The sequence below is a fragment of the Nematolebias whitei genome, chromosome 2, assembly GCF_014905685.2.
Source record: "Nematolebias whitei isolate Nwh7 chromosome 2, NemWhi1, whole genome shotgun sequence".
In the NCBI taxonomy this organism is placed as follows: Eukaryota; Metazoa; Chordata; class Actinopteri; order Cyprinodontiformes; family Rivulidae; genus Nematolebias; species Nematolebias whitei.
In genome coordinates, this window is record NC_056499.1 from 19,835,983 (window position 1) to 19,845,548 (window position 9,566).

Below are 9,566 nucleotides of genomic sequence, written 5' to 3' on the forward strand. Positions count from 1 at the left end.
TATGTACAAAAAATACAAAAAACATCTTCTAAAATATAACAAACCTTTGCACATCATTGTCAGTGTTAATAACATTTAACCTGTAATTTTGTCTGTGTACGTTCACACGTTTCCACAAACAGATAAGAAGAAAATCATTTCACACATCCAAACACCAGATTGTTTCAGCGTTGCTCTACAGTTCCTTTACCTCCATCTTGTTGTGACTGGGAATGTTGGCACATTTCTTCCCGCAGCTCTGCTGCCTGTCATCATAACTAACCCTGCCCTGATAAACAGTGCGCTGCTGGACCGTACCACTGCACAGGAAGGAGGGGGGAGGACCTCGCGGAGGATCAGAGGTGATGACACGCGCGAGACCCGACTCATTCTCTCCGTGGGTCTCGCGCCGGCGACATGGTGACAGCTCCGAGGCTCTGCTTGCTAGCCTTTGGAGAAAAGTAGTTCTTCCGCTTCTGTCGCAAGACAACAGAGGTGAGTCGGTCCCGTGTTTTTATTTATTTATTTATTTATTTTAATTTTGTTGTTGTTCTGTAATTAAAACTTCTCCGACTTGTTAAAGACAGAAAACTGACCCTCACTCTCCGCCAGCTCGGTTGTTGCTGATGCTGATAAGAAGCAGGAAATATTCGCGCCGAGCGATGATTCAGACGATGGACCTGTGGAATTTGAAAAAACAAAGTGGCATTGCCAAATTGCTTAAAATTGTCTTAATTGTATATAATAACTCCAGTGTTGTAGTTCTTTAAGGTCATTAAATAAATCTTTTCTCTAATATTATATCATCTTTGTCATAGTTGATGATGATAAAAGGAAAGGGACTTTTTTAGTTTACAAAGTATGGATAAAATCATTTGGTCCTAATTATGATTATAGGGGAGTCTTTCGTTTTTTTCATGCTCAGATTAAAACTTGCAGGAATATTGAAGTCACAGGACACACTTGAAGCCAGATGTTCCTGCAGCTAGACAATACAAGTGCCCAGAGAGTTATGCAAGCTACAGACAGAAGAAACAAAAAGTGCTCAAGGATGTTCCCTGAGATAACAAAATGTCAGGCAGTGCAGACGCTCAGGGAGCTGGAGATATATGGCGTACAGGATGTAGACTGACATGACCTGCAGAAGACAAGGTGTTTGGTGGCACCAACTGAGTGTGTGTGTGCAACTCTTTTTAAATTGTAATTATATGCTTTGTAAAGGTCATGGTATAGATTTTATATATAGGATGCATAATCATTTGTAAAGATTGGAGATGTTGCGCATGGTCTGTGGTCAGCCTGGCTGCAGAGTTGCCTGGGCTGGCATCGATCCAGTGTCTGTTGAACAAACTGTGACTGGAAGGGTTTGCTGTGGGTCACTGGTCAGCGATGCTCCCATCTCAGCATCCACTTTTTTTTGTGTGCGTTTGCTTTGGATGTGTGTGTTAGGCTGTGGCTCACAGAGCATCTGTAAAGCTGGACGTTTTGTTTTTCAACTTTTCATCCCTGAAAGAGATGCTGCAGTGGGTAACTGACACCACCCAACATTCCTTTGCTATTATCTTATCTTTGTGCCACACAAGCATATCCCTCCAATGCATAGCTTCAGAGAACACGACACTGATTTAGCCTCATTAGCCTTAAATATAACAACTGGCTACCCCTTAACCTTCGTCTAATCCTAATCTTACTTTCTTTGTAAAATGTGGACGTTTTTAAAATGACTTGTTTTTTTGTCTGCACGGTGTCAAGTAAACGCATTCAGAGCACAACCTGAGCCAAACACACACCAGCTTTACACATTTTCTGTTTATACTTTATATTCTGGTCAGTGCAATTATATCTCTGCAGCATTCAAGTGTGTGTGTGTGTGTGTGTGTGTGTGTGTGTGCGCCTGGCTTAGAGAAGAAAAAAAAAAGCCAGGGGTTTCTATCTGACCTCTCCCAGCCTGACCTTTCACCCCTCCCTTCCAAGAGAAGCTCTTTGTGTTGTCTGAGCAAGAAACTATAGGTGTGTGTGTTTGGCTTCATGTGTGTGTGTGTGTGCATGTGTAGAAGTATAGGCTGCATCAAAGTCTTACTTAAACATTGTTATCTGGACTCACCTTTGACCTTGTGGTCATGAGACGTCCCTCAAACTAATTCATCCGTGCCCTCGGAACAGAGACTATATTTAAATGTTTGCATGCGTTAGCCAGCAACGGAGCTGTGCTTTATGAAAACAAAAAAGGACCGAATAGTCTGAAAGTTACCTGAATATTACGCTGAAGTGAGAATTTATTAAATGTTTTTTACTTTGACATGTTGAATCCATTTTTTAAATGGTTCATTTGTTACTTAAAACGTTCTACATCTAATACAAAATATTTAATATGTACCACGCCTCTATCCAAATCCTGTAAAGCATTAGAGGAGCGTGTATAAGTTTGAGGGATCCTAAGTGCAGATTTTATCTGTGTGAGGTTGTGTGTGTTTGAGGTTAGTGGCGAGAATCGGGTTCAAGGGGTCATAAACCTCCACAATAGTGTCTCTCTCCCTAGGGTGAAAGAGGGGCAGAAGAAGACGAAGGGGGAGATGAAAGGATCTCCCACTTCCACGTCAAGGAGAGAGGAAAGAGGGGGGAGGAGAAAAAAGATCAACAAAGCTGACATCTCTGCTGCATGCCGTCCCTTTGTGTGGCGGGGGAAACATTCAGTTTTAATATCAGAACTACCTGGAAGACAAATCCAGAGTTTAAAGTGAGCACTCTCAGATTACAGAGGCTGACTTGTTGGATAACAGATTTGGTAGCTGTAGTTGATAGAACTCCCATTTTCTCTGATATTATATAATAATTACTGATTTGGATATTTTACTGAAATTCCTCTTATCATATGATCTGAAATCCTGTTTTTTATTATGATTCTGTAAGAACTGGTAGATTTTTATGCTTCTTTTTTTTTTTCTCCACAGTCTCAGCATTTTCAGTCTGCACTGTCCCTGGTTGTTAAAACATCTGCATGCTCTTTGGCAGAAGGTGTGATTACTTCCTGTCGGTGCTGGCTGTGTTATGACGAGGCTTTTTGTCTCTGCAAGGTGGTGCTAGGCCCTAAAACTCCGCTCCGCTTCTTTACATATGAAAGTGTGGAAACAGAAGGTATGGGCTGTGTGCTCCTCTTCGGAGGAGCTGGGAACAATCTCAGCAACATCCTCACAGGGAACCGTATTTTAAAATGATAACTGAACCTGTAATAAAAAATTAAATAAATAAAAAACAACTTTTAATTTGATATTTTTTGATGAAAACATGACTTTTACATATAATAAGGGAAGTTTTTTAATCATATATTTTGTCTATCCATTAAGCAGGGGTTATCGTAGTCTCTTATTGTTTTAACAGATTTATTATTAAACTTTATAAAAGCTATTAAGTTCTTGATATAGTTCTTTATTGTGCAGGTTTACGCAAAATGCCAGCATCAAACAAGAAAACAGAAAGTCTGGCAGTAAAAAAACATGACTTAGGATTTCTGATTCAGTTTTTTTTTTTTTTTTCTAAGATGCTGCCTGAGCAGTGATTATTCTTTCAAGTTTTAATGTATGAAATACTGATGGTAGAAAATTTGAACATTTATTGCTGCTTGAGGTGTATGAACATTGCTAATCAAATAAATATCCAAGACATTAACAGATGTGGGAGCAGCACGGTGGCGCAACTGGTAGAGCTGCTGCCTCTCAGCGAGCAGGTCCCTGGTTCAAACCCCGGTCCAGGGGCCTTTCTGGGTGGAGTTTGCATGTTCTCTCCGTGCATGCATGGGTTTTCTCCGGGTGCTCCGGTTTCCTCCCACAGTCCAAAAACATGCATGTTAGGCTGATTGGTAACTCTAAATTGTCCCTAGGTGTGAGAGAGAGAGTGAATGGTTGTTTGTCTCGTTTGTCTCTATGTGTCCCTGTGATGGACTTGCGACCCGTCCAGGGTGTACCCCGCCCCTCGCACAGTGATTGCTGGACATGGGCACCAGTGACCCCCGTGACCCAAAATGGAATAAGCAGGTAAAGAAAATGGATGGATGGATGGATGGATTAACAGATGTAGTTTTATGTGGAAAATGGAAACAGTAGTGTTTTTATCTGTGTAATATTACTCAGTGATTTAAATCTGTCCGGACGGATTTTCATTAATCTGATCCTCCGTTTGCTTCTCGGCCAATTAGTGTCACTCTACCAGTTTTTTCAATCAGTCAGGTGAAGCTTGTTGTTGTCTGGAAGCCAGCACAGAGGCTGTCAGACGTTTCAGAAAGGAGGATTACCACTTAATTTTATTGTTTCTCTTCTTGCTGAACCAGCTCATATGTTCTGTTGTTTTCTTCTCGAGAAAACTTTCTGTTTGTTACGTGCTGTTTCGATTTGCTTAAGAGGAACGAAGAACTAGACAAGGAAGAGAAGCCAATTCCGAGCGAAGCACTTGGAGGAAAAGTAGAAAAACAAGGGGAGGGTGTTGTGTCTAGGTCAGGGTGTCCTGACTCTGTCAGTGCAGCTGATTTTATTATATGTTGTTTGGGTCAGTGCCATGAAGCAGGAACCGCAGTTTAGGCCTGAGTGAATCGCTCTCTCTTTGTGGGTGTGGGTGTAGATTTTACTCTTTTTCATTTGCAAAAGTGTGGATGTTTTCAGTGAGCCTGTAATTTAACATTTAACTTTAACGCCTCAGTCTCTCAAAGTACAGCTTATACACAGAAGACTTACGGTTTTCTGAACTTTTTTTCCATACAAAATCAATTTTACATTTGTTGTTTTTCTTTCATTCTCTTGTTCTTTGTCAATATTAACAGTATATTTTTGTAATATAATTTCAATCAAAAGACATTTAATCTGTTTGCTTTAATACACTTTATCAATTGTTTCAGTATAATAAACTAAATTTGTTGATCTAAACCACAGACACATTGTTTTTGCAGGACACCAATGGGGAACTCCTATGCAGGCCAGCTGCGGAGTGCACGCTTTGAGGAGGTCCTGCATAACTCCATAGAGGCGTCGCTGAGGTCCAACACTATAGTTCCTCGACCTGTCTTCACGCAGCTGTATCTTGAGACCGAGCAGTCACTGACACAGGACGGTGCGTTGAATGATTGTTATTTTCACGTCATAAGTTTGAGTCCCAACCTAATATCTCAAATTTCTTTCGAATTATTTTCAAACGCAAAGTTCACAGTTTTCTTGACTCGCACAGAAATCGTCTTTGTTTTTTATTTTTTTATTTTTTTTATTTGATTTTATTCCTTTATTCATTCATTTAAAAGAAACAAAATAAACAAAACAAATTCATCAAAAAGAAAAAGCACTATATGAAAAGTGTGCAGAAAGAAGAAAAAAATTATTATAATATCTGCCCCTTATTTAAAAATAATATAAAATAACTTTAAACAAACAGCAACTTAGGCTTGACCATCTCCAAAGTGAAAACAAAAATAGCATATTAAGCATTAGGCATAGTTTTTGTTTTTTTGACACTACAGTATTGTCATATTTTTGTAATTTAAAAAATATATATGTATTCTTTATTTTTTGACAGCAGTGCAGATGTACAATCATCAAACAGAAATATCTAGTCATCTGCTGTTTTTTATTTTTTTAACAAGGTATCTATGAACTCAGAACAAATAGGGAGAGAGGAAAAAAAAACTTGTGCATTGCAAAATATGCAAATTAATTACTTTGTTTGATCAAAGGAGAGGAAACAAACACACCACCGGATCATTAGTTCAGCACCGGGCTTTACATATTTGACCCATTTAACACACACATGTGACTGGTAATAAATGTGCTTTTCTTGAGACGAATGGAAAAGGTAATTGTTTCCATTGTATAGATCTCATTTACAATATCTATCCTGTCTGAGAGTGTGGGAGGTTCGGGAAGCAACCACTGTCTAGTAAAAGCTTTTTTGCAGGCAGATGTAAAAATATCAACTTATCAGCCGCTCTGGACAAGAAATCACAATTCCCCCAAAATAATTACACAAACTGTAATGGTACATTATGGTTGAGTATAATAGTTGAGGTTTTATGAATCTCTGCCCAGAATGGTTTTATTATTGGGCATTCTCAAAATACATGCCAGTGGTCGGCTTCCTGAGAGCTGCGCAGCCTCCAACATTTAACGCCACCAGGAGTAAAGTTTGCTTTTTGCTTTGGTGTAATGAAAAAGCGAATAAGACATTTCCAGTTAAACTCACGCCGAGTATGAGAGTTAGTACATTTCCATTGATTTTGTAAATGTCTTTTATTTGATTTTCCAACAGGCCATGCAGCTAACGAAGATGAAGACGATGAAGATGGCTCAGAGTCCAACAGTCCACCAATACCGTACCAGATGAAGCCACCGCCTGAGGGGTGCTGCACCACAGACGGCATGTGCACAAACAAACAAATATTGGCAGCAAATAAACAAGGAAACCTTCATCAATCGTCCCGAATGTGACAACCAAATTATTTTAAAAACGTATTCTGTCCTCCTAACAGGCTTTTGTCAGGCGGGGAAGGATCTGCGTTTGTCCTCCCTTGCATCTGATTCCTTGGATGTCCCTGCTGGATTCATGTTAGTTGGGGTAAAATCCCCCTCCCTTCCTGACGGCCTGCTGGTGTGTGCCGTCGACCGCCGCTTCCTGCCTGATGAGCGGGGCTGCAACGCCCTGCTAGGTGAGGCAGGAGACCTAAGCAGAAAATATTTTGGCCTTTTGCTGAAAAGACTAAAAGCTTCAAAAAGTCTTCTTTGAACTCTGAAACAATATCCTTTCATTTACACTTTGGCTTGTGGGATGCACAAACCTCACACACTTAAAATCACTTGGTTTCTCTGCTCTCCTAGGGTTTTCAGGAAACTGTGTGGGCTGTGGAGAGAAAGGCTTTCGTTATTTCACAGAGTTCTCCAACCACATTAATCTGAAGCTCAGCACTCAGCCTAAGAAACAGAAGCACTTAAAGTACCATCTCTGCAGAAACAGCCAGGGTGTTCTGTTTAAAGGTGCTCCAATTTGCTGGAGGGGAAATGGTAAGCGATGATGGAATGTACTGGTCGTCACTTTCACAGTAAAATATCATTTTTCCCCAAAGTAGCTTCAAATGGATCATTCAGTAAATCATTTGTCCAACTTATTTTGGATAAAAGATACAAATATAATACAGTAGTCCCTCGCTACTTCGATGTTCATTTATCGCTGACTCGCTCTATTGCGGTTTTTCTAAATAAGACTGGACACTACACATAATGGCTGATTGATGGATGAGCCGCACGAGCAGCATGGAATTTTTATTTAAAATAAATTATTTTTAAGTATTTAGCACCTGCTGCACCTTTGTGCAGCCCAGAGCTGCAGAAAAAGCTTCCTCCTGTACCTCTGTGCAGCTCATACTGTAGGATAAACTTCCTGCTGCAGCTGATCAGCTGTTCTCCATGCAGAACGTGCGAAGTGGGCGTGGCCGAGAGCGCTTGCAGGCACAGAGCTGAAATCATGACATTCTGTGCTCTTTTAGAGTGTTTAGCATTTAGAAACATTGTTATTGCAAGAGTGTGGGAAGGGTTTTAAAATGCCTTATATATACCTACTATATATATGTACAGTATATATATATATATATATATATATATTTATTTATTTATTTAATACTAAAATAATCTACTACTTAGTACTTGTACTATTATTCCTACTTCGTAGTTTTTCACTTATCACGGGGCTTCAGGGTACAGATCCCCCGCGATAAACGAGGGACTACCAGTACTGTATATATAAAGATAATGCTGGACCACAAACAAATAACAGAAATAAAGACAGCTGATGTGTCAACTTGGGTACATTTAAAATATTCACTTTTAGAGTGAAGTAAATATAAAGTGGCATCACAATGCTCTAACTGTTACTGTGTAACTGTGTTCTCTCCTAACATTACATTAGAAATGAAAGAAGTAACATTTTAGTTGGGGGGTTTGTCCTACAAAATCCTCATACAGAAAACTCTTGTCTTGGTTGTTGCACATCTCTGAGCGTATGGAAGTGACCCGATGGACCGGTAGTCCAACCTCATGAAAGGTGAGACGTCAAGCCTGTAGGTCAGGACCTGAAGAAATATCACCTGGTAAAAAGACCTGTGCTAATGTACAAAGTACTATAACTCTTTAATTTTAACTATATTCTGGTTTGTTTGTTTTTTTATGATAGACTCTCTGTTTGCTCTGTTTATTTTCCTAATCCTGTAGTTTGAGATTATTAGACTGAGAGTGTTTGTTACCAAATTAAAACTCAAAACTCAGCCAAGAACCAAAGATAAATCCAGTAAGGATCAGATTAATGGCAAGTCGGCTGACTGATTTTTACTTGGGTCTGAAAAGAACAAAACATCAACTTTTCCCAAACTTTTACCCCAGTGCAAGACAGTGTTAGGTAAAAGAAAATTAAACAAACAGACTAGTTGCTGCAGAATGGAACAAAAATAGTCTCCATTAAACACTTGCAATCAGTTTTAAATTCTTTCCTTTCCAATCATTTACTGTTTTTTACTCCTGCTCTGCTGCAGTGCTTTGATTTAACTGTAACACTCACTGACCTAGTATTTAAACATGGACTTAACAGTTATTAGGAAAATATGTGGATGATTTGTTCTGTTTTTTTCCCACTCTTGCTACATAAACATGTACCTAACAGCAGGATATGTACTGCTGGAGATTTGCTTTGGTAACATGAAATATAAGAGAGGACGGGATGAGAAAAGTATGTTCTGGAAATCACTGTTTTCTTACGAGCAGGCCAGTAACTGTTGATAAATCTCCCTGAGGACTACTTTTGTGTTTACCTCTTTTCCAACAGTGTACACAGTATTGACACAAGTGGGAAGCAGCATTCTGCTCACCAGATAAGAGTGATGCAGCAGAGACACTTTCTCATGTTGTTTTAGTCCAAAAGATTAGTTTTACTCATAAACTCACCTTGTGACCTTCTGATTAGTTCACTTTTTTAAAGTTTTTGTGCTGATATATAACTAAATTGTGTTTTTCAGATGGCAGGATGAGACAAATAAGGTCAAGTCTCTCAGAAGGACTTTTGGCATCAGACGAACAGCCATCAAGCCCTGCGTTGGCTCACCCATCACACATACCTGGCAGCTACGCAGGTTTGCAAAAATCACACACACACAGACTAGCTAAACTTAGCTAAACTTAATTAGCTAAACTTAAAACTCTAGTCCCTTTTAAAAACGTTCGTCTGTAAACTTGATGTTTTCTGTGGCCTGAAAATAAAAAAGTAAGATTTGCTTTGCATGTAGTCATTTCAGCATTTTATTGCAAAAACACATGGTGAAGAGAAAATTATTATTCTCATGATCTAAAAAAGTTAAATCTGGTCCTCTGGACATTCAAAAACACAAAACAAAGCAAATCAACAAAAAAATGTAGAAACGTTTCGTCTCTCATCCAAGAGACTTCCTCAGTCTGAGGAGCTGTATTCAGCTCAGTCTCTTAAATAGCACCTTCTCAGGGTGGATCAACCAGTTTTGCTGCTGACAACCAAAACCAGCTGATCACATGCTCAAGAAGGACCATCAGCCTAACAAA

At 39.3% G+C, this 9,566-nt stretch overlaps 1 protein-coding gene across 1 annotated transcript; it reads left to right on the plus strand.

The window, feature by feature from the left end:
• Positions 1–461: 461 nt before the first annotated feature.
• LOC119426093 (protein GREB1-like) lies at positions 462–7,021 on the plus strand. Its single transcript, XM_037693655.1, has 5 exons — positions 462–474; positions 4,916–5,076; positions 6,262–6,369; positions 6,482–6,658; positions 6,828–7,021. Exons 2-5 carry the CDS (start codon positions 4,923–4,925, stop codon positions 7,019–7,021), a joined length of 633 nt encoding a protein of 210 aa, XP_037549583.1. The 5' UTR covers positions 462–474; positions 4,916–4,922.
• Positions 7,022–9,566: the final 2,545 nt, after the last annotated feature.